General features: G+C 39.2%; 1 protein-coding gene across 3 annotated transcripts in view; it reads right to left on the minus strand.

Moving 5' to 3' along the window:
- The window catches only part of ADAMTSL3 (ADAMTS like 3), a 449,463-nt gene that overhangs the window by 338,375 nt on the left and 83,864 nt on the right, over positions 1-27,224 (minus strand). For all 3 annotated transcript variants that reach the window (XM_063448975.1, XM_063448976.1, XM_063448977.1), the window contains exon 3: positions 20,193-20,315. In XM_063448975.1, coding sequence (XP_063305045.1) covers positions 20,193-20,315 — 123 coding nt within the window. The remainder of the gene's footprint in view (positions 1-20,192; positions 20,316-27,224) is intronic.

Below are 27,224 nucleotides of genomic sequence, written 5' to 3' on the forward strand. Positions count from 1 at the left end.
GCAAATTGAGCTACAGTAGCTCTATGTGATCGGACCAGATCTATCCTTCTCTACCATGTGCATCACTGAGCCTTGGGTGACCATACCCTAATGCCGGTTTTCACTGTCACAGATCACTGGTTTTACTTTCCTGTACCACTTTTGGTAGGTACTAACCAGTAACCACTGCACACTGGGAACACCCACCACAAGATACTCTGACCCAGTTGTCTAGCCATCACTATTTGGCCCTCACTCAGATCCTTTCACTTGCCCATTTTTCCTGCTTCTAACACATCAAATTCAAGAACTGACTTTTCACTTGCTGTCTGATATATCCCACCTCTTAACAGGTGCCATTGTAACGATATAATCAATGTTATAGACTTCGCCTGTCAGTGGTTTTAATGTTGTGGATGAGGAGTGTATATATGCAATTACATATGATAAACCGTCATATACCTTTAAATTATACGAATAGGCAGGTTTTGTCACATATCAATTATTGGCAGAGAATGTGCGGTCTTATTTTAATACCTCACTAATTTTTATGATATTTGATTTGTTCTGAAACAGTTTATGTCTGTGAATCATTTAGGAAAATTTTCACAAGGTTACTGAAGTCAAGACCGCTGCTTTACGTATAAAAAAAATAGTATGTATGTAAAAAATAGTGCTTTTCATCCAAAAATCTGCCCTACTACTGGGTGACATTTACAAGCTTCACCCCTCGGTCGCTCAGTCCTAAGTATGCATTGATTTTGGTTGTACAGGGAAATAATATACACAGATACTTTTCTAAGAAGAACTCTGCTAAGTGAAATCCAAACTCTGCTGCTTGAAAAGTTGAGGTTTTTTTGTTTTTTTTCTTCTTCCAAGGTTTGCATGGAAAGGCATTCATGTGTGATTGTTTATCCAACACAAAAAGTTTATATAGGCACCACACCATCTGCTAAGAATGTCTAGTTCCTGGATGGCCAGAGGAAATTGAAAAATGTCACTCACAGGATCCAGGCCTGTAATTGTATCTGCAAACGCATGCTAGCATTAGACATTTGTGGTATGCTCAAAACATTCCCACTATTATCTGATGAAGTGATATGACGGAAAAATCCTAAACGCTGCCTAGGTTACATGTGTGGAAGTGGAATACTCTAATTCAAGTTTTTCTTATTTAATAGTAAATATTAGAGGAACCATTATCACCATCTTTATCCGTCAATTACGGGTACGAAAGGGCATATTTAATTTCCGCCCAAGTCAAAAGAATGCCAGCATTGTGTGAAATTTCCAAACACTGTTCTCAATGAAAGTTTTCACCCCATCTTAAAATTCCAGTGGCTTCCAAGAGCATATAAAAGTCTGTCCCACTGTGGGTAATCCAAGAAATGGTTGTGTTAACATAATAAACAATTTCCATTTGTAAGAGAGTATTCATCCTGGATCCTTAATACTTCATTGTAGTGGGAAGGCCTGCCTTTCTATTGCAATCTCTGAGCTCTGCAGCTACAAGGTAGTGACAAAGTCTTCTCTGAAATCCAGTTAACCGGTTGCCCTTTAGGCGTTTGGATTGTAAACCACAGAAACACACTGTTTTTTTTTTTTTTAAAGAGTTCAAACTGGCAAAAAAATAACGGGTTTTATTTATTTATTTTTATAAATCCTGCACAGCCAATCAGCCAAAGGTATAAGGGTACACCGTCCACCAATCACCAAATTGTGCATTGAGCAGACAGCACTATATCTAATGATGCTAACAGGAGAAGAATTGATGAAATATCACTATATGCTCCAGCACAACTACAGCTTAATGTAGTTGTTCTGGTGAGTATAGTAAGTCCCTGCAGGCATTTTCATGTAAACACTGCCTTTTCAGAGAAAAAACAGGGTTTACATTACTCCCTAGGGACACCTGCAGTAGCAGTCACTCAGACCCTCTGCATGTATATGTTGAACTTTCCCCATAGAGATGCATAGATTCAATGCATCTCTATGAGGAGATGCTCATTGGCCGCGCGGAGTTGGGCATCGCTCCCGCCCACTTGGTTGAGATCATCAGAATTGACGATCTCAGCCAACCCAATGATTTCCTATGGGAAAGCATTGGATTGGCTGAGATTGTCAATTCCAATGATCTTAGCCAAGGAGGGTGGATTGGGGGAGCGGCCAGGACCGGCAGACCCATGCGGTGTTGGAATTACTGTTTTTATCCTATTTAAGGTGGACAAGGCGAGCCGCGCAGCTAAATAGTGTTTTTACACTAAAAGATCAGTAATACACGTTTATAACCCTGGCCCTATAGTGTTCTAAGTTTTTCAAGGAGGTGTAGTTGAAAGCATGGCCACTGATAGGACTATCTGGGAAGCGTTTAGGTGAATTCATGCCATTTAGAATAAGATCAAATAACTCTACAGGGAGTGCAGAATTATTAGGCAAATTAGTATTTTGACCACATCATCCTCTTTATGCATGTTGTCTTACTCCAAGCTGTATAGGCTCAAAAGCCTACTACCAATTAAGCATATTAGGTGATGTGAATCTCTGTAATGAGAAGGGGTGTGGTCTAATGACATCAACACCCTATATCAGGTGTGCATAATTATTAGGCAACTTCCTTTCCTTTGGCAAAATGGGTCAAAAGAAGGACTTGACAGGCTAAGAAAAGACAAAAATAGTGAGATATCTTGCAGAGGGATGCAGCACTCTTAAAATTGCAAAGCTTCTGAAGCGTGATCATCGAACAATCAAGCGTTTCATTCAAAATAGTCAACAGGGTCGCAAGAAGTGTGTGGAGAAACCAAGGCGCAAAATAACTGCCCATGAACTGAGAAAAGTCAAGCGTGCAGCTGCCAAGATGCCACTTGCCACCAGTTTGGCCATATTTCAGAGCTGCAACATCACTGGAGTGCCCAAAAGCACAAGGTGTGCAATACTCAGAGACATGGCCAAGGTAAGAAAGGCTGAAAGACGACCACCAATGAACAAGACACACAAGCTGAAACGTCAAGACTGGGCAAAGAAATATCTCAAGACTGATTTTTCTAAGGTTTTATGGACTGATGAAATGAGAGTGAGTCTTGATAGGCCAGATGGCTGGATTGGTAAAGGGCAGAGAGCTCCAGTCCGACTCAGACGCCAGCAAGGTGGAGGTGGAGTACTGGTTTGGGCTGGTAGCATCAAAGATGAGCTTATGGGGCCTTTTCGGGTTGAGGATGGAGTCAAGCTCAACTCCCAGTCCTACTGCCAGTTTCTGGAAGACACCTTCTTCAAGCAGTGGTACAGGAAGAAGTCTGCATCCTTCAAGAAAAACATGATTTTCATGCAGGACAATGCTACATCACACGCGTCCAAGTACTCCACAGCGTGGCTGGCAAGAAAGGGTATAAAAGAAGAAAATCTAATGACATGGCCTCCTTGTTCACCTGATCTGAACCCCATTGAGAACCTGTGGTCCATCATCAAATGTGAGATTTACAAGGAGGGAAAACAGTACACCTCTCTGAACAGTGTCTGGGAGGCTGTGGTTGCTGCTGCACGCAATGTTGATGGTGAACAGATCAAAACACTGACAGAATCCATGGATGGCAGGCTTTTGAGTGTCCTTGCAAAGAAAGGTGGCTATATTGGTCACTGATTTGTTTTTGTTATGTTTTTGAATGTCAGAAATGTATATTTGTGAATGTTGAGATGTTATATTGGTTTCACTGGTAAAAATAAATAATTGAAATGGGTATATATTTGTTTTTTGTTAAGTTGCCTAATAATTATGCACAGTAATAGTCACCTGCACACACAGATATCCCCCTAAAATAGCTAAAACTAAAAACAAACTAAAAACTACTTCCAAAAATATTCAGCTTTGATATTAATGAGTTTTTTGGGTTCATTGAGAACATGGTTGTTGTTCAATAATAAAATTAATCCTCAAAAATACAACTTGCCTAATAATTCTGCACTCCCTGTATATAGACACACACTTTTACTGTGGTTTAAAGGCATGTTACTGTGAGTTTTACTGATGTGGAGACAAGTTCTACACTCAAACCTACTAAATATTTTGATGTCTTGGAAAAGAATGTAGAATTTGAATCCCCACAGTCTCTCTATCTCAGTAAAAAAATACATTGTTAACCCCTTAAGGACCAAACTTCTGGAATAAAATGGAATCATGACATGTCACGCATGTCATGTGTCCTTAAGGGGTTAAACAGGAAACAGTCACCAGCTACACACCTAACACTATAGTATCCCTCTCTATTGAGACAGCCATCAGAGGCAATCTAAACTTTGCAATGAAAACATTGCAGGGTTAAAGGGACAGGGACCCTGCACTCAGACCACTTCAATGAGATGAAGTGGTCTTGGTGCCTATAGTATTCCTTTAATTAATCACAGCCAAGTTCCCAAAGAAACAAACTATCAGAAGCTTGATAATTCCTCATACAGCAATTTCAAGCCCTAACCAACAGAATACAGAAATGCAGAATTCACGCTTTGTAAGTGGTAGCCACAAAACAGAAAAAAAGGAAAACAAACAAAAACGTTATTTTACAGAATTAAGTTTTTTATAACTGTTTATTTTACAGTGTAGTGGAATGTACACATTACATTTTATGATCTACTTTATGAGGATTTGATCAGTACAATAAATTAATTATATAAATAAATAAACCAGGTACAGGGAGAGTAAAGTCATTGACCCATCCAGCATTATTAAATCAGTGAATTAATCTGTGAGTCTGATTTTAGTAATGAGCAATGACAAGCTGTAAAGAAGCTGTTAAGAACAACTGGGCATGTTAAGCTCTTCTGTTAATTTGTTGGTCCTTTGTTGAACATGCCCAGTCTGAGTACAGACCTCTGACAAACTGAATGAGCTATAAAAGGGATCTCCGATGTTACTCTTGTGATTGCCATTGGACTAGTTCAGCTTGGATGCTCTTGAAAATGGGTATGCATTCTAGGTTACTAATTAAGTTACAGCATCATGGGGCACATTTGGTGGACTGGTGACGGTGGAAAATGCATTACCCATGATTAAACAAATACCAGAGTATTAAGTCATTAAAAGGCACATCTCTTTTGCTCGCTGCCTTCTTGAATACCGTGTTGACGAGCTCCAGAAAAATGCAACCTTAAACTTAAATCTTGGTCAGCTGCTCCCTCAGTTTGCTCCACCTCACACTACTCCCTGTGCAAGTAAAGGAGGAGACCTGGCATCCCCTTCAGTCTCTGGATACGGATTCCAGCCATTTAGTGGTATCTGGACAGAATAAAATACAGTGGTCGTTCAAGTCCATCCAGAGACTGCTTTGCTAAAATCCAGTCATTGCCAAATCTTATGAACAATAGTAGGATCTTGCACTCAGAACGCTTCAGGATAGATTATTTTTGGCTATCTGAACCTGGGGAATTTGAACTTTGGTGAACAAGCCCGGCACGGACACACTGTACTCTTGCTAAACTTAGTCATACTGCATTTACTAAACAGAGCCCACTTTACTGACATGGACTAACATGACTTATTTACACACACTGTGCACTCATTGACAAATAATGAATGGGACTAACAACACTCCCAGCGAACACACACAGCACTCAATGGCACACTGCCAGGTACACTGTACTTTGAGAAGGAGTCACTGACTGGGACACACTGCACTTACAGACACCATAGTCCAAGGGCTTTAAAACGCTGCCTAAGAACTCAAAGGGTATCTGTCTGAGTTTACAATCCTCCATGACAGGGATTTTAGCAGGTATTTATTTTTGCAAGTACGTGATTACAATCACTATTCTCTTAAAGGAGCACTATAGTGCTAGGAAAACAAACTTGTTTTCCTGGCACTATAGGGTTAGGCCCCCCCCCCCCACCCTCATGGCTCCCCTTCAGCCACTTACCTCTCTCCAGCGCCGGGCTCCCTCGGCACTGGGGAACTCTGCTCCTCCTGCCAACGTCAGATCCGAACGCGCATGCGCGGCAAGAGCCGTGGGAGCATTTAAATTGCCCATAGGAAAGCATTACTCAATGCTTTCCTATGGACGTCAGCGTCTTCTTACTGTGATTTTAACAGTGAGAATCGCGGAAGCGCCTCTAGTGGCTGTCAGTGAGATGGCTACTAGAGGCTGGATTAACCCCCAATGTAAACATAGCAGTTTCTCTGAAACTACTATGTTTTCAGCTGCAGGGTTAACACTAGATGGACCTGGCACCCAGACCACTTCATTGAGCTGAAGTGGTCTGGGTGCCTATAGTGGTCCTTTAAATTGAAGAGGTTAGCAAACTTTTTTTTCCCCAGACCATTCCATCCGTTGTATTGAATAGAGCACCGTGTTTCATTGGCTCAAGGGTAGAGTTACACAGGTGACTAGATCAACTTTAGATGGACATTAACATGTAATCAATTCATTGTACTATGAATTAGTGATCAGAATGAGGTACCTGAAGGTCTTCTATAAGGTAAAGTGTTCTCAGAGCATAGTTAAAAAATTATCTTAAAACCATTTAAAAAAACAATATATTGAGACCTTTTTTTTTTTTAAATAAAACTTTGATTAATGCAAAGTCTTTTTTTCTCAGCAAAGTGTCAACTTTATTTACTGAAAGGCATTTATAAGTGGTCATAAAATTGTGTAATAAACGGTTAATGAACATGAACTGTGGCGCATGTAATTTCATGACAGAACACGCACAAGGAATGACATAGATCATAATACATTATTAAACTCCATTCAAGCTGACAGGTAATAGGAGCAGGACACGCTGCAGGCAGTTAACCCTTTAACAACCAGAACACATCCAGACTAAAATGTATTTGGCGTCTAAAAACCAAATGGTCACACCCTTATCTTACCCTAGGGAACTGAACATTAAACTTTACAGAGGCTCATTTTTTTCTCATCCCATTTTTAGACGTTTGCATGGCTTGATAAAGGTAAACCACAGTAAGTGTAAGTGTTGATTTACTGATGCTCTAATATGGATGCTGTGTATTTACTTTGCTTAGATATAATAAAATGTTTGGGGACAGTTATTTTGTAGCTAGTTATCAGTTGTGCTGATACATAATACTAAAGTGTGCATTAGGGGAAAATAATACAAGGGTATGAGGTTTATTTTGTAGCGTCTATTATATTCTCATAGGTTCTGGAACCATTATAGCTCAAAAGATGAATGGAATACATGTATATGCAGAACTCCAGCTGTCATTATTTTCTAATTATGCTTCATTGTATAGATTTTTTTTATAGTGCATGATTTATTTATTAATTTTTTTTACTTATTTATTTTATTGAATCGCATTCCACAGCAGCTGCAAAGCTCTTGGTTTGCTGCCATCCCAGCTGTTCTGTGTCCCAGACCCTGTATGCATACCCCCGTGTTGTGCTATGAGTGACAGTGTTGCATGACTAGTGCAATACATTACCTACTCCTTGGAATAATTAGCACTTCATTCAAAAGATAGATGGATAAAAATAATAGTAATTTGGGGTCCTTAAGGCTTTTTTCACAGAACCCTAACCCTGCATTGAATGGCCATAGCAGAAAGCCTGAATAAGAAAATAGGTCTTAAGATATATTTTGGGCTGTAGTACAGGAGAGCATTTTAAATAAGAACATAACATACTATTTATTTCTCCTCACTGTACTGGCGTCACGCAGAAAGGAATGCCAATTTATACTCCTGACATAATGGACTGTTGCTAAGCCGTCCTAAACTGCTGATGGATGTTGCAATACACAATCCAGTCTGGCTCGATGGTAACAAAACAAAGGCACTTTTCATCAAGTACTAATAATCCAATAAGAAAAACATCTGATAAGTATGTTTGGTGTTTAGGAACATACAGCCAATAAAGTGTAATAAGTGTGTAATCCTTCTCCCTTGTGGCCAAATAGCTTAGACCGACAAGGAGCCAAACACAATAAACCCAATGCATGTGGTGATTAATATTTTGCTTGTTGTGAATATATATATATATAGTAAGTGTAGTAAATCCCGGATTAAGCAAGCTGATTGACTTTAAAACCTTCCAGCAGCAACGTCTCCATGGTGTTCCCTTATCAGATGCTTCCTGTCATGCTCACTCACCTTTTTGACCGCATTACTGCTCCCAGACTCCACTCCAGCAGTTCCAACGCCGGCCACTGTGACTCCGCACCCTTTTATGATGCGACGCGTGCCGACGTCATGGCGCTAATGACGCCATGACATCACGGCCCAACATGACGTCCGAACTCAAATATTTTGGAGGTTATAAAAGGCTGACTCACACATATGACTCTGCCTTGTTGTGGTTATTTTGTTAGTTCCCAATAGAGCTTCCTTCCTGATTGTTCTTTTTGGTATCTTGACCTCGGCTACCTGACTACTCTCCATTCTCCTGTTCTTGACTCGGCTCTCGTACCTCGACTATTCTCTTATCTGGTTCCCTAACTCTGCTAGTATACTCATTTTTGTGATTTCTGTATTCCTCGAACCCAGCTTGGTCTTGACTATTCTCTTTCTGTCAAACGTAAAGTCCAGCCACTCTAAGGTCCGGTATACGTTTTTCTATTACACCCTGTGTGTTGGGTCTCCTAGGAGTCCTGACACTTCCCCAGTAACACCTTCTCCATGTAGCTGAGGCCTTCTCCCAGAGCTCCAAGTCCACACTGTCAGGGGGTACTTCAAATAGGGAAGACCAAAAGGAAGAGCGTCAGCTAAAACTACAAATTCAATGATGCTCTGCCAGCCATGAGGTTAGCACAACATTATAAGAGTTTTTAATTACCCATGGGTTAAGCTGATGCCTTGTGTGAGTCCACGCAGAACGTTTGTATCGGGCATCTACGCAAACTGTTCTCACTGTAATTTAGTATCATTATCCTAAATCAAGTATAGAATTAACATTTTTTCTGTTTCATCCAAGTCCCCATATATTCACCTACATCAGCACCCATGCATTTATAGAGCTCTACAACACCTATCAGTCTTAACCAATGCAAAGAGTGTCAATTCAAGGTTTTAGCCTGCAGGAGATTCCGGAGTCCGGTGGCTGGGTATGGAGCGTTTAGCATGCTGGTTGACACTGTGTCTTAGCCTTGCCTCACCCAAAACCCTAAACCCAGTTACCCTAAGAACCCAACTCTTGGAACCCCTAATTAACCATTTCTGAAGCTTGTAATTGAAAAGTAAACATTACTAAATTGCACATAGTCATAGTCAGAAATCCCAAAACAACAGAGACCAATTTCTAAGGAGAGAAGTCAAAGTGAAAAGCAGTTTGACCTGAGAATCAAGAGTACATTAAAGGTATATCTGCAGAGGTTTATGATAATTAAGCGCAATGCTGTAATATGTAAGGAGCAGGCCCTTAAGACAGGGAAAAAATATATTGGTGGATTTTTATCAAAGCGTTCTGTAAAGTGACAGTTAAATTCCATCATTACTTTGATCATATTTATGAAGACCTACAAAGTAATGGATTACTTTTCATTGTAAATTCCACCAGTTTTCACAGATATTTCCATTTTAGGATACCGCAAAATTTAGAGTGGCATCAAAAATGAGAAGTGAAACAGAACACTTTTCTGTCAGACAAAGTAGTCAAAAGATTGATAAATCCGGGGCGGAGCCAGCGCCTGTACGAGCCGGACGCACATTGGGACTGCTCCGTGCATCGCAGCCGAGAAATAGGAAAATTACAGCCCCAGACGCTGCAATACCACCCCTAAAGCACAGAATCAGTTGCTAAAGCCATGGGGAAAAAACCCAAGAAGCATCGAGCGGACCCGGGCTCGGGCACCCGCGATATCGGTGATTTCCTCCGCACAACTCCTAAGGCTGACACAGCCAAGATGGCGCCGGCTGAGGCCTATACGCCAACGTCGTCGGACGATGACAGCGCTGCTGCCGACTTTCTACCTCCATCCCGACCACGGTCAGGACCACGAACAGCCACCGAGCTAGCAGAGTCTGCCCCCTCGACCAAAGCAGACATCAGGGCACTAATGGCAGAGATCAAAACAATGTTTAATGCTGATATGGCCCCGATCAGAGAAGCGGTCACAAAACTGACTGACAAGGTACAAGCGCTGGAGGAGGGAATGGAGGGCACTAAACTGGCTCAATCAGCCACTGATGCAGCGATAGCCGCGCTCCAGAAACAATGCGCAGACCAACAAGCGCAAATAGCCACCATGGAGGACAGAGCCAGAGCCCGCAACATAAGAATCCGGGGAGCTCCAGAGTCGATTGCAGGGGCAGAACTCCCCCACTATTGTCGGAGACTGTTCGCCTCACTACTCATGCCCAAACAGGCGAAGCAGGTGGTGGTGGACTCTTGCTTCCGCCTCAATAAGGCTTCCAGCGCCGCTCCAGAAGCGCCCAGAGACATCCTGCTGAAGCTGACCCGAGACTCCGACCGTGGAGCGATCATGGGGGCAGTAAGAGGCTCTCCCACAGTATCGTTTGAAGGGGCACAACTGATTTTCTTCCGAGACTTTTCAAGGCACACACTTACCTGGAGGAGGTCCCTCAAACAGGTCACCCAGGCACTACAGGAACACTCCATCCCCTACAGATGGGGCCCACGCCGAATTATGGCGGATAAAGCCGGCAAGATACACGCAATGTCTTGCCTTTCAGAAGCACCCACTTTCCTCCAACGCCTAGGCATCCCAGCGGAGAAAGCACCACAAGCAGAGCGACCATCATGGGCAGTAGCTGGAATCACTCCCTTTGTTCCTGGAAAGGGGAGACATGGGATGGATACCTCCCCCACCTGAGTGCGGGACTTTAAGACACCCATATTTGACTGTTCACACTGTTGGTGGACCGTAAGACTGCCTACGGCCTATAATGCAGATATGTTTTTTTTTATTGTTTGGTGTTTTTTTCTAATTTTTTCCTCTTTTCCCTATCCCCCCCCCCCCCCCCCCCCAAAGATCTAAACTGGCTCCGTAAGCTGACGGACTAGCCCTACAACACAACACACTCCCCCCCTCCACAATGAGCAAAGGCCCGTTGTCCCTAACGCCTTCACTAAGCACACCAGGCTCGCACGGGCCACACCTCAGGCCTTCCACTCTAGCAAATGTACGCCAAGCGCAAAGCCATTGCAAATGAAGGCTAGCAGGCTAAATGTTTACCTCCCTGAAGGCCTCAGTAAAGCTGATTTCTCACAACCATACCATGACCAGATATAAGAGGCATTACAAGACCGAAGGCCTGACCCCTCTATAACCATAAATTGCCATAACGCATCCTATCCATGATAGAGAAACCTAGTTATTAAAACCTAAAAATGAGTGGACCACAGTAATGAGACCTGTTAACTCTCAATTGTACTATGTTTGATTGTAATTTTCTTTTTTCTTGACGTGTTTCATGTGCCATGTTACCACTACGTGATCACTCGCATAAAATAAAGAATTAAAAAAAAATAAAAATAAAAAAAGATTGATAAATCCATTTAATTTGATGGAAAAGTGGTATATACAAAAATGAGAGAGACATTTCTAACATTGCATTATTATTCATTTGTAATACCTCATATTAGACTCGTTTGCTTTCTTTTGGCATTTATTTCCAATGCAAACTGCTTAAATTATAGCCTGTGGCAAGGATACGAATGATTCAAAGGAACGTTGCTTTCTATCTAACGGATTATTCACTAAGCTGTGAAATGACAGAGGAATTGCAATTTTCACTCCGAACTCGCCAAGCAGGAAAAGGAATACATTTGGAAACCCTTTGTATGCACAAATGTAGAAAGCAATTACTCTAAAGGATTAATCCACTAAACAGTGAACTGCGGTGGATTGAAACCTAAATTGCAAAATTCATACCAGAATAACCAAACAATTATTATAACTCACCTATTATATTTTTGCAAAATGTGAAAGTTATAACTAAAGAAGAATGTATATATATTAGTAACCAAATAAATTGTGCCTACATTTTGGAATTTCTACACTTCTCTGCTTAGTTAATAAATCCCCAGACGATGTCAATGTAAAGCTATGTCATGCACACATAGAGTTAAGGCAACCTGCAGCTGACACCAATTTTTTTTTTTAAATGTACGGTATGCATGCTTAACGCAGAGCATGTAATGGTTCTCCATGGACTAGATGTACAGCACACGTCACTACAGCATTGAGAAGATAACCAGCGATTTAACGTGAATGCAAATAATTTTTTCCATATGAGCACATTAAGGTTCTATAACATTGAAAACAAGTATTTATCCATTTACATTCCATTAATCAATCAAATGATGCACCCTTCATGATCTTCATATATTATGCATTTCTCATTGTGTTCAGGCCCGTCGTGTGCCAAAACAAATTAAAAAGAGGCCTTTTGGCACAGTACTAGGTGAAGAATAAGTGTCTACTGCAGAGATAATGGTGGGGAAATGCTGCAGGAATCCACGTCTACACAAGGTCACATTCTGTACAGTTTTCATGGACGCAAATTGCACAGTGTAAATGTTACATGTTTGTAAACCGAGATGGAAAATCTTGTCTGTTCGTGGAGTCCTTTCAAATTATCACCTCGGCATAGAAAGTAAATTACCCATAAGTCTGCATCCAACAGAGAACACCACGAATACATGAAAGTTAACTATTTTTGTATTGATAGTTGCAGAACTTCTAAATCCCTACAGGTTGCCTGTACCATGATGATTTCAATATTTACCAACAGAAGTGAACCTAAGTTACTTGGCACCCATATTTAAAATGAATATATGGAAACCCTGTATTTCTGAATCCTAATTACATACAGATAGCCAGTGTCTGGAACAGGAGACAAATAGTAACCACCTTCTAAGAGACCGCGCCCTCCTCCGTTTTATCATTGAATTACACATTAGACACCTTTAACAAAAATAGCTGCTTGTGCCAGCAGCACATATATTCTAAACTCCCTACTGGGATTGTCTCTAAAACAAGTCGTTGAGGAGCCAACTCGTAAAGAGGCCATACTAGATTTAGTGTTAACAAATGGAGATTTGGTATCAGATGTTACTGTAGGTGAAAGTTTAGGATCCAGTGACCTTCAGTCAGTGTGGTTTAATATAAGAACAGTGACTGAGTCACACCACACAAAAACAAAAGTTTTAGACTTTAGAAAAACAGACTTTTCTAAAATTAGAATATGTGTAAAGGAGTCATTATCAGACTGGAGCAATTTAAATGGAGTCCAAGAGAAATGGGATTATTTAAAAGCTGCACTATTGAAGGCAACAGAAAATTGCATTAGGCTTGTCAGTAAAAGCAAAACATTCAAGAAACCACTGTGGTACTCCGCAGATGTGGCCAAAATAGTAAATAACAAAAAGTTAGCATTTAGTAATTATAAAAAAAAACAGAGTGAGGAAGACAGAATGACCTATAAGATTAGGCAGAAAGAGGCTAAGCAAGTTATAAGAGCTTCCAAATCACACACAGAAGAGAAAATAGCACAGTCAGTAAAAAAAAGGGGGACAGCACTTTTTTTAGATACATAAATGAGAAAAGAAAAGTAAAACAAGGATTAGTTAGATTAAAAACAAAAGAAGGAAGGTATGAAGATTAGGATAAAGGTCTAGCTGACTGCCTCAATGAATATTTTTGTTCGGTATTTACAGATGAAAATGAAGGAAAGGGACCTCAGTTAAGAAAAAGGATATATGAGTCATTACACATGAGTTTGCAGAGGAAGAGGTTCTATTTCAACTGTCAAAAGTAAAGACAAATAAGTCATTGGGACCTGATGGAATACACCCAAAGCTATTAAAAGAGCTTAGTGGTGTACTAGCAAAACCATTAACAGATTTATTTAACAAATCATTGTTAACAGGAGTAGTCCCAGAAGATTGAAAGTTAGCGAATGTTGTGCCCATTCACAAGAAAGGTAGTAGGGAGGAGTCGGGCAACTATAGGCCAGTACAAGCCTTACTTCAGTAGTGGGGAACATGATGGAAACCATGTTAAAGGATAGGATTGTTGAACATCTAAAAACACATGGATTTCAAGATCAGAGACAACATGGGTTTACTTCAGGGAGATCATGCCAAACTAATCTTATAGATTTTTTTTTTATTTTTATAGATCAGGGTGGTGCAGTAGACATTGCTTACCTAAATTTCAGTAAGGCTTTTGACACTGTTGCACATAGAAGGCTTAGCAATAAACTGCAATCTTTGAGTTTGGATTCCAATATTGTTGAATGGGTAAGGCAGTGGCTGAGTGACAGGCAACAGAGGGTTATAGTCAATGGAGTATATTCGAAGCTGGGGCTTGTCACCAGTGGGGTACCTCAGGGATCTGTACTTGGACTCATTCTCTTTAATATTTGTATTAGTGATATTGCAGAAGGTCTTGATGGTAAGGATTGTCTTTTTGCTGATGATACTAAGATATGTAACAGGGTTGATGTTCCAGGAGGGATAAGCCAAATGGCAAATGATTTAGGTAAACTAGAAAAATGGTCAGAGTTGCGGCAACTGACCTTTAATGTGGATAAGTGCAAGATAATGCATCTTGGACGTAAAAACCCAAGGGCAGAGTACATAATATTTGATAAGAGTCCTAACTTCAACATCTGAGGAAAGGGATTTAGGGGTGATTATTTCTGATGACTTAAAGGTAGGCAGACAATGTAATAGAGCAGCAGGAAATGCTAGCAGAATGCTTGGTTGTATAGGGAGAGGTATTAGCAGTAGAAAGAGGGAAGTGCTCATGCCATTGTACAGAACACTGGTAAGACCTCGCTTGGAGTACTGTACACAGTACTGGAGATCATATCTCCAGAAGGATATTGATACTTTAGAAAGAGTTCAGAGAAGGGCTACTAAACTGGTTCACGGATTGCCTGGATAAAACTTACCAGGAAAGGTTAAAGGATCTTAACATGTATAGCTTGGAGGAAAGACGAGACAGGGGGGATATGATAGAAACATAAGGCTATCCTAACTGAAAATAAGGCCAGGGACTAATGAAAGTATTTAGAAAATTGGGCAGACTAGATAGGCCAAATGATTCTTATCTGCCATCACATTCTATATTTCTATGTTTCTTTAGGGTGGTGTGAGACACTTTATGATCGATAGTAGATCGTGGCCAATGTGAATAAGCCCATATTGCTCTATATTGCCTTTAGTAATTTGTGGAAGCAAGACAGAAAAAGTGTTGCTATTCGTATGCAATTCTTGTGTTGAAATTCTTTAGTCCAGATTTATTTTATTTAATTTTTCTACTTTGGAGCATGCTATGGGTTACTTTTATATCTAGTGATGTATAATTATATTTTGAGGGCTTCCTTAGATCTACCAGACAGCTCTTCCTATCCCTTTTGGGAGAGCAATTAACTGCAATTAAGATCTGTGCCCTGTAGAGTTGAAGATTTGTTCTTCAACACTAGCCTTTCATTGCTCAATGTCTTGCAAGATGGACCGTTCTTTACACACATGTGAAACACATTTTGCACATTTAAATAATTACCACGAAAAGCATTTAAGCCAATAAAAATGTTACAAATAATTATTAATAGTAAAATATTAAGGGTATTCCTCACCATGGTTTAGAGTACTCTATGTTTTAATAAGACCCCATATATCAATACTTACTAGTAAATAACTTGCCTCATTAACTTGACATAATTTGGAAATCTCGTCTTTTTTTTTTAATGTCTTTATAAAGTGACAACATATTTCAGAGCAGAAACGTTACAAACGAGGTGACAAATGATATACTTCAAGCATGCTGACAGTTCTGAGTGTAAAGTCCCCAGTCTACAACTATTTAATGCCACACAATGGAAATTGGGCATTTTAACTCAAACACTTATGGATTTCAATGCCAGAAAGTCACCAAATTGGCTTCTCTGGTAGGTTAAGATCTAGTTATATTATCACTTATATTATAGAAAACATAAATCAGACAGGATTAAGCCTTACATTAGCATATAATTACATGACTTCTTGTTGTGTTCTAAAACGAGAACGTTTCGAGCATGAAACAACATATAATGCAACATACACACTCACGCAGGTCAAGAAACCCTAACCCTGTGCTTGTGATTGGTTTTCGTAGTGGGTGAAACGGTGATTAATTTGGGACTGGCATTTTAACGGCACTCAAGAAAAATCAAATAACTATTATTTATTATCATCCGCCATGTAGAAAGAGCTAGAAGGCTAAAATGTTACATTAAGTTGTTCTATTCAAGCTTACTTTGAAATCCAAAAAAAACAGCTTACCAATTCCATAGTTTTTTGCTGTGCAAACATACAGCCGCTTTCTCTTAATAAGCTCTGTGTATATCTGTTTTCAATGTAACGGAACTTGGTGGAATAACGATTGTCTTCTGGCATGCAAGTGGATTTCTGAAAACCATGTAGAGAGTATTGACCCTGATAGCAATTACCCGATATCTGCCATTTTGGGTGAGTACCTTCAGCTTTACACTTAAACTTCCATGTTGGTCTGCATGGCCATCAGGGAAGCAAGGTGTCCTCATTCTCTCACACACAATAAGCGTCAGTGAGTATCCAAATACATATGAACAATGCAGCAATTTATCGGTATGTACATACAGAGAATATTTCTTTGTTGCACCTGAGATCTGTAACACTAGAGGACACAAGAGGGACCTAGAGATGTGTGTGTGCCAACTTGTGGCCTTCATTCATAAATGAGGCACTTTTAATACCCACTACTTTTGCATTAACAGACTTGAGATAGAACAATAAATAAAATACATAAAACAAGCTACGTAGCAGACACCGACACCTGTATATAAGATTCCATTAGCACTGCTCTTTTTTTTATGATATATTTTCAACCTGGAAAAGACAGATGGGCTTTGGTTGTCTTCATTTTAAGGTTTTAAAAAAACGAAAAAAATGTTTTAATGGAACCTCACAAGCACATAAACGCTCCTTCTGTACAGACTTAAAACTCTATGGGAGATTATTTATATTTTTTTATCACTGTACAGAAGTACAGTACTCCGTTACACCCATCCCCGCCCACCCCCCACATGAGGAGCAGCAATATAAAATGCGTACTATATTTAGGTCTAAATGTAAATCACCGCAAGCCTATGCTTTTCCAAGGGTGGAATGAGTTATCTGGTTTAATGAGAAATGAGCAGCTGTGCACTTGCAAGCAGGTTATTGCTAAATTGTTAGTGTGGTTTGCAAAAACCTTGCATTTGGCATAACCCCCTCCCCGCAGGATGATGGTTTTGCACGATGTTCTTTGAGATGCCTTCTTGCATCTTTGTTGCATGGTATGTTTGTATAATCCAGTCCACACAATATGAGCATCCAGACAATATGAGCATCAGTCTCTGGAAGACGTTCCCTCTCTCTTAAACCATCTAGAAAATAGTTAGCATTGCTCGAAAAACCAATTCAATCAGGACTTTCTGTGCTTGCTTCAGAAACATAGACTCTTATTTTAGGTCCTTAGACAATGACATGTGTGTATGTATCTCAGTCTATTGGAATTCCTTGCCTGGGTGTCACCATAGTACCTTTAATCATGCATACAGTAATAATGAAGACTGATTAGGAAAGCTGTAACTCGAAGCAGCACAACTTCTCTTGGAAGCATTAACCAGGATAAAAGTATTACGCCCCGGGTCCTTTTATAGTTAGGGAGTAAATCAGCAGGCATACAGATTTTTGTACAGCTTGCCGAAACTCTCTAAACAAACATGCTGTGACGTTGGTTCCCTGGGAAAGTTAAAAAAAGCTACCATGGAAAAAAAGGTGCTTATAATATGCATCATCTGCGGTTATATAAAGAATCATTGTACTCACATTTTTGAATTTCTTATACACTGCCCATTTTGAGGACTCATTATATTTTTAGTAATTAATGAGCACCCTGAACATTAAATTAGAATTTTGCAGAATCAGATGTGACCAAAACTGATAAGTGAAGGGAGGACAAGTAGAGGTCACAATGATGACTACACACTGGTGGGAACTAGTGAGATGAGTTCGGCAAAGAAGAAATACTAAGATTGAAGTCTCTTACATTTAGGAAGAGGATTAGAATGAAGTTCCAAGGAACTCTGGTAGGGTGCCAGGGCACTCTGTACACCATAACAACTATAGTAGTATGTAGTGGTTTTGGAGGAGTGCTTCTTTGAGATATCCCATTGCTCTGGAATTTTGCCCCAAAAGCATATGCTTTTTTTTTCGCTTTTTTAAATTATATGTAATACTGCATAGACTAACATTTTTTTCTTTTATGGGACAATCAATTTACTTTTCACTAGTAAAAATTAAAAGCATATTTCCTTCCTAACATTTTACCATATGTACGCATAGACTCCACCACATTGTTATTCCGATGTTCAGAAACCAAAAACATGAATTCCTACTGAGACACACAAGAGGTCAAAATAATATACAGTTTTCCCCCAAAAATAATACAGGGTCTTATATTATTTTTCCCCTCGAAAAACGCACAAGGTCTTATTTTCGGGGGATGTCTTATTTCGGGGGTAAACGGTAGCAAGCATGTGCTAGAAAGCAGATCTACATTTGGGGGAAACTTTCCCAAACATAGATTAGTTTACTTGCGAATGGAATCCCGCGAAGCTATGTTCGGTGAAGTTTCCCAAACATAGATTAGCTTACTCACGAATGTATATCCCCGAACATAAATTAACGAACTAGCAACTAGGGCTTATTTTCAGAGTAGGGCTTGTATTACGAGCATCCCCCCAAAAATAAGCTAGGGCTTATTTTCAGACAATGTCTTATTTTCAGGGAAACCGGGTACATAAATATAGTATATTATATTATATTATATGTGTACATGACAATGGCAGTAGTCATAACGTGAACAGAGAGAGAGACAGAGAGAGTGGAAATTAATAGCAAGCTATGCCATTATATTAAATGTTTAAAATGAATAGATTTACAGTCTTAACCCTTCCTCTGCCAGGGAGGAGTAACACAATGCACTACAAGTGTGTGCTACCACAAACAGGTTTATCCATCCAAGAAAAAGCCAGCGAACTAGCTGCTTAGGATCGTATCCTGACAGTATTCCTAGTTGGTGGTCTGCTGCGCAGAGCAGTTTCAATGTTGGGAGTGACACCTCAAGTGTCAGTGAGAGAGGAATTCTTAATTTTTGTATGAAAACCAAATCCTTCACAGTATAATTCTGGAAAGAAATGATTGCGGTAGGTAAGATTTTTACCACCAACAAAGTGCGGAATAAAAACATGGAATTAAAACCAATTTCACTTGATTCCATTACAGTTTTCAAAAGGCTGCAAACACAGCTGCAGAGCCGGGTCTCCGTTCCATTCGATTGAGAACATTGTAAAGGAACCTTCATTTTTCCAGACATTTAGCCTGAAATTAGAAATCAGAGAAATTCTCTATAATTACCCACCTCTTCCACTGGTGGCCAGGACCCCATGCACCCCATGATGTACAAGGCTTACAAGTATCATTATGTATTTTATAAAAATGATTATATTTATTACTTTGCTTGTTTGTATAATACAGATAAAATGTTGGCCACACTGTATTTGTTTGTAGCTGTCAGAATAATAAGGAAAAGCTGGTGCACCTTGCCCCTTTTCATTAATATTTAATAAAGTGTATAATTTAGAAATTAAATATAAGCATATACATTGTATTTTTTTTTAAGTAATTGTATTGGCTACAGTATGTTTTTGTCATGTGAAAAATATTTTAGATAAGGATGGTCAGGCCAACATTTCTCTTTCCAGGTGTTAACTTATAAATTACTACAAGCCTAACAAAGCTGGACAATTTTATTATTACACAAAATGTCTAGAGAACTGTGACTAAATAAATAAACCAAGGATCCATTATTATCACAAACCTTTATCTCATTGAAGGTGTTCTAGATACTCATATTTAGAATGCCTAGAATGCATCTATATTATTATCATCATTTATGTAGTGCCAACATATTCCACAGCACTTTACAATTATAAAATGGGGACATTTGACAAGTAATTTACATACAGAATATAACAGAAGCAAAAAGGTAAAGAAGGCCTTGCTCAAACGAATTTACAATCTACGAATATATTGTAGCATCATTCATGCATGATTGCTAACATACCTGAAAAAGTAGACCTGGTGATTGTCTGTTTGGCGTGTTGTTAACATCCAATGCATGCTCAATAATAGTGTTATTTCTGTTTTTTTTATTAATATTAATAAATATCACTTACCTGATCATCAAACCGATACGTAAGGAACTGCTCTCCCGTTGTGTCTTCTAGAAAACTTCCTTGTGGGGAAAGTGCAAACTCTGGCAAAAAGTAAGCTCCTTGGGCTTGCTCTGCTCCTGCAACCTATAGATAGATGGCAACATAATATGCATTAAAAAAATTGCACATGAATACATTATAAGTCAATGCAAGAAAACCAGCTTTCATAAGGTTGGTAGAACTCTATGGGGATCTATGTTTAAAAAAATATACAAATTACCTGCACACCTTTTTGCAATGCTAAAGCAGTATACAGACCAAAATTAGGAGAAAATAGAACATATTTTTATAGCAACCACATAGAAGAAGAAAATAAACAACCAAAGAAAATGTTATGGGGAAAAAAATGTATCATCAGTCACTAAAGAGATTTGTAATTTTTTTAATTTATTTGGTTTTCAAGTTTAGTTCTTGAACTTGGTATGTTTAAACCAAAATTGTTCATTGTAACATGTGCGTATTGCCCAAGTACCGCCATCATCAGTTATTGCTTAACTTCTTTTCATGATGAGATCATACTGTGGATAACCATTTGGTATCTCAAAATCAAAGGTCTTATAATAAGTTCAATTCAATCTTCTGAAGTCAATAAAATTAAACCATTACATAGGATAATAAGAACATCTAAAGCTGGGGTTTTGCTTTGAAACTACCAATAAGCTAAATGTCCCATTCCTGCTTAAACTCTTTGAGGATATTAAAGGAACACTACAGGGTCAGGAACACAAACATGTATTCCTGACCCTTTAGTGTTGAATCCCCCATCTAGCCCCACCCCCTCACCTTCCTAAATATAGTAAAATCTTACTTGTATTCAAGTCTGCAGCTGCTGCCTCTGCCCCTGATCTGCCGTCTTGGCTAACATCATCAGAAGTGGTGATGTGAGCCAATCACAATGCTTCACCATAGGATTGACTGAGGGTCAAGGAGACAAATCAGGGGCAGAGCCAGTACAAGTCAAACATGCATTGAATCAATGCATCTCTATGAGGAAAGTTCAGTGTCTCCATGCAGAGGGTGGAGACACTGAATGGCAGTACTGCACAATGTGCAGCACTGCCACATGAAGCACCTCTAGTAGCCATGTGAGGAGTGTCCAGTGAAGTTATCACTAGGCTGTAATGTAAACACTGCATTTTCTCTGAAAAGACCTGAAGGTAAAAAGCCTGAAGGTAATGATTCTACTCACCAGAACAAATTCAATAAGCTGTAGTTGTTCTGGTGACTACAGTGTCCTTTTAATACTATTATATATCCAATTCTCCACACTGCCCACACTGTAGGTGACCCTAAACTGGCAAGCCTATCTATCCTCATAGAACCAACTCCATGGTTGAATAATTTTTTTTCAGTGTGTTTATGATTGGGGAAGAAAAAATTAATTTTAAAATGAATTTCAGAATAAATAACCTTAGATCACTCCAAACATAAAGACCACATACCCACACCATGCCTCTTTGCTTAATCGTGGATATTTTATGAGCCGGTTGTGCTAATCTGAGACTTTGTAATTAATACAGTAAATAAAAAAAAATAATAAAAAAAAAAAACAGTGCTAGAACTCTCTGTCTTTCTTCTACCCTGTGGTCCTAGTCATCCTGTTTTATATGCAAATCTGATAACGCAAATAAGGGGCAAGCCCACTAAACAGAGCTAGCTGTAAGACTCCATAAGTATGACAATAAGCATAAATTATTAACTTCAGCCCATAATTGCTCAGGGAGATGCCTCATTTAATCTTGGTCTGGAAAAGAAGAAAGGAGGACAGATTTGAGAACTACTGTATTGATTTATATGCAAATTTACAAGAATGTTATATCCTAAAGTATTATCGAAGTTAATTTAAAATTGTAAAGGTAGATTTAAATATTCCTAAAAAGACATCCCTATATATATCACATTCAAGTTTTATATCTAACCATACATCTGCTACTAATCAAGCAGCATTAGCAATTGCAAATGTGGCTTTGGTGGGAGAGCTGTATGGCGTTTAATAAATTCTATCCCATTGAACTAAGATCCAGACAGTCTACATTGAAATGCTGTGCTGGGAGCTGCGGACTAATCCAATAATTTGGAGATTTAAAAACATTTCAGACAATCCAATGCTTCCCCATAGGGAAACAATGAAAGGGTATTGTACATGCGTGGCAAAATGTCGCACTGCACCAATCAAACGCTCTCAATGAGAGTCGTTTAATCTCTAACAGAGCCTCGGTTATAATAGCGAAGCACCTCTAGTGTCTGTCAGAGGTGTGTTTACCCTACAATGAAAACATGGTCAGTCTTGCAAAACAGTAATGTTTTCGGCTGCAGGGACAAAAAGACAGGGACATGGCACTAAAAGCACCCATGCAACTACATCTCAATGGAGAGGTCTGGAAGCCCTTTTTATTTAGCCCCTCTCCCATTAGCAATATGCTCCGTTTCTCCTAGCTTATTATCAGTAACGGGCAAAGGTCAGATTCAAAGAAAACTATTGCAAATATCAGCAGCTATCCAAGAGGTAACTTCCATCAATCTCATACAGCCCACAAAACATATGTCCTAGAGCTGCTCTAAAAGTTAATGAACCCCTGACCCTGAAATGGCATTACACCCTTTACTATTAGCTACCCCTTATGTATCAATTACTGAATATTATGTGTTCTCTGTTTGCATAGGAACAATAGAAAAAGCTTTTTTAAGAATCCAGACATTATACTATCTAACAACAATCAACATGTGGTACCCATCTGTACAAACGATAATGTTAAAACAACAGTGAAGTCCTACATTCAATTTTTTTTAATGTTCCAGAAACAAAAAAAGACAGGATAAATGAAATAGTAGTTACCAGCGGTATTCATGAATAAACAAACTTGTGGGTTCAATGCAAGGTTTAGGCAATTACTCTCACAGAGCGATATCTTATATTGACGCCTTATAATATTATTATTTTTATCGCCATTTATATAGCGCCAACAAATTCCGTAGCGCTTTACAATATAAAGGGGGGACAATGGGTTGAAGAGGACCCTGCTCAAACGAGCTTACAGTCTATAGGAGGTGGGGTATAAAACACATTAGGACAGGAAATAGCAGTCAAAAGGTTGGAGTAAAGCAGAGCTGGAGGGGAGAGTAGAGTGCTGCCCTTTAGGAGAGAGCAAAAGACAGGTATGTGAGGTAGAGGGGCATGCATGCACATCATCCAGGTCACCAGAATATACTGAATGAGTGCGCATTTCACAGAGTCCTTCTCTTTAAATATTGGAATAAATAGGATACAATAACAAAATTAACTTTTACAACTGAACAAGCTTGCACCATGTCAGAAGCAGCACTTACCTTTGTCTTACAATCGTTAACCAAGTCTTACCCTAAAACATAAAAAAAGAAATCTCGCTGGGCAGCACAGGAGGTAAATGTATACTTCACCACCCAGAAGTCTAAGGTTAACCAAAACAAGGCCACAACATGGAGGTCTCCACCTCCAGTTTCACAAGATTCCTTACACATCTTGATTTTGTAATTTTTGTCCCGTCACAACGCTGTTTTAGCAATAGCCATAGCTTTTGTGCAATAAATAAAATATATAAAGACATTATAAAATAAATTACAAATAATAAATAAATACACAATAGACAATTTGGTTTTGAGAATGTCCAGTACAACCGGAAACATGAAGAATTGTTATAAACTTTTATGCCACCATTCTGGACAATCATCAAGCCAAGTAAATACATTTTAAAATATGGCCCTCGTGAATGTAGTTTTCAAAATGGCTGATACCTTGTGCTGCTTAGCAAATAGCCCTAGCAAAATAATGAAACGGAGACAATACTGGAGGATGACAGACTAAAATAATTATTTACATGACTCTATTAAATAATTAAAGGAATTAAATGTCTGCTCTGTCTCCTGAAATAATGTTTGCTTTTGACCAGCCAAATGGGTACAAAGGAAGCATAACAGCAATGCTTGCATTTATGTCACATGTTATAACTGTAAAATTACTTGGAAGAGTCTGACCTTACGACAAGAGTAACGTATTATTCAATTAATTATGAATTACAGCACATCTTTCTAAAATCATAAATCTATATACACTTCCCCATTTAGAGAAAGACCCCTGGCTTTCCTTTCTCACACCAATTTTTATTATATAATAATAAACATCTTGCCGATGCAGAAAAGGCCAACAAAACCAAACAGGAAGCCCAATAGCCTAAACCACAAACCAGTTCAACAAAGATGGTAATAAGGAAGGTTAGTGGGTGTTTCGTAGTTTCTGGCAAAACTCCATTTAGGAGCCTTTAGAAGCAGAGGTGGTTCACGAATGCTGTCTGATGCACTGCAGTTGAATTCCATTATTTTTCTCATAATTAAAAAAACAAGTAGGAAAATGCATGGCTTTTTTATTTACTCATCTTTCAAGTAAGATACTTACGAGTGCCAAGGTCGCTAGCCAAGAAGGTGTGATACTGTGCACTCTGTGAATCAGGCACAATGGGAATCAGTAAACTCATAGTTCATTTATTAAGCTAGTCAACACTGTATAGTCACACGAAGAATTAATTTACTAATTGGTGATAAATACATTTTAAGAAAGCTCTCTACGAAGAAGAATACTATTGAAACTGCTAGGCTACTATCTATTTATTGGATGTTATTGTAATTTGTCAGAAGGAAAAATAAAAGTATTTTCGTGTGAAAGTGGAACCATACACAATATCCCACAAGCTGTCCAAGTTTTATGGAGGGATCGACCCTTTCACATCCTGTAACATCAACAATATTTAAACATAATTAAAATTAAAAAAAATCGACCTGTCAAACTACTGATTGAAATCGAATATTTTTCTTTGACTAAATATTAAGAAAAAAAAATACCTTACCCATATAAAAAAAAAAAAAAACAGGTATAAAAGAATGTAATCCATTTTAGTAACTGAAGAATTCTTCAGTTAACAAAAGCCTCTATATGGCCAAGTCAGGTTAAAGAGCCTCTACGTCACTAGGATTGGTTGTCCTGTATGGAGATAACATTTAACCATTTTGGACCAGAGGATTGCAAAACCTTTAGTACTAATAATGTTAGGGGTAGTATCAAACCACCGTCTTATCTGAAGGAGTTCAACCATTAATGCACAGTTTAACTATCATAGTCTGCAAGCTGGTACCCAATGGCTCTTCCCCTGAAGAAGCTTCAAACTGGGCACCGCTGATAGGCTGAGATCATTATCTGAGACTCTCAGTCTATCAGTAGCTCCCCTTAACACCTGCCTTAATTTTTGTTGCCATTTATGATTAGTGACCTTTGTGTAGTCTTTCACCCACTGTTCTTCTAATTCTACCTCGTTTTGATCATAGAATATAAGTGCTTTATGAGCTTGAGTTTGTTTGTGATATAGAACCAAATGTTTGTCTGGCAAAGGCCCAATCAACATACCACAATGAAAAGTTTGAATTAAGACGGACTCCTCAGGTGATAAAACCACCTTGCTCCTGCATTACTTCTTGAGTCAATGTTCCGCCTCATCAAAACAAGTTTGCACTAACAAACAAAATCTTTCACTTTGTTAGTACTGTTCTCCAAGTGCTTTCCCACTTGTTGGATAGACAGAACAACAATGCATAGCACTATTCTTCTTACTTTCAATAGACAATACACCTATTATAGGGTCCCACCAAACCTTTTTTTAATACACATACAAAGAAAGTAATAGCTAACATAAACACCACGCATTTAAAATACTCCTATTTCACTGATTATATATAGGGTCGTTATTTTTAAATTGTATTTTTTTTTTTTTATTCTTTATTTTTGAACGTGCATGAGATTACAATACATCCTGCATTGCCACAACAGCAGATGCGAGGATTTGCAGTACATTCAATGATACATGTAGGTTGACATTGAGGACTGTTAGAGACAATACTTTGCATCATTTGAGAGAACAGCACAAATTTTATATTTAAAGTATGGTAACTAGCAGTGGCGTACACACAACCCATGGGGCCCCGGTGCGAAAACTGATCTGTGGGCCCCCCCCCCCCGCTTACTCTGCGCGGGCTGGGGCCGCAACACATGGCGGGCGGGCACCTGGTCGCAGGGCTGCGACCCGTGCGACCGCGGTATGTACGCCAGTGCATGCATAAACACATAAAGGACCACTACAGACACCCAGATCAAATCAGCTCAATGAAGTGGTCTGGGTGCCAGGTCTCTCTAGTTTTAACCCTGCAGCTGAAAACAGCAGTTTCAGAGAAACTGCTATGTTTCACTGAGGGTTAATCCATCTCTAGTGGCTGTCTCATTGACAGCCGCTAGAGGATTTTCTGCGATTCTCACTGTGAAAATCACAGTGAGAAGACGCTGAACGTCCATAGGAAAGCATTGAGTAATGCTTTCCTATATGGGCGGTTTGAATGCGCGCGTGGCTCTTGCCACGCATGTGCATTCGGAGCTGAGAGGCGGATCGGGACGGAGAGATCCCCAGCGCCAAGGGAGCCCGGCGCTGGAGAAAGGTAAGTGCTTTAGACACACACACACATTCTCATGAACAGACGCACACATTTACTGACAGACACACACTCAGTGACAGACGCACACAAACATACTCAGTAACAGACACACACACTAACACTAACACACTCTAAAACTAACACACTCACTAACACAATCACTCACACTAACACACTCACTAACACACACTCACTCACACTCACTCACTAACACACACTCACTAACACACACTCACTAACACACACTCACTCACACTCACTCACTCACACTCACTAACACACTCACTCACTAACACACACACAAACTAACACAAAGTAACACTAACACACTCACTAACACACTCACTCACACTAACACACTCACACTAACACACTCACACTAACACACTCACACTAACACACTCACACTACCACTAACACAGTCACACTAACACACTCACTAACACACTCTCTCACTAACACACACTAACACTAACACACTCACTA

This window comes from Pelobates fuscus, chromosome 3, assembly GCF_036172605.1.
Source record: "Pelobates fuscus isolate aPelFus1 chromosome 3, aPelFus1.pri, whole genome shotgun sequence".
NCBI classification, from domain to species: domain Eukaryota; kingdom Metazoa; phylum Chordata; class Amphibia; order Anura; family Pelobatidae; genus Pelobates; species Pelobates fuscus.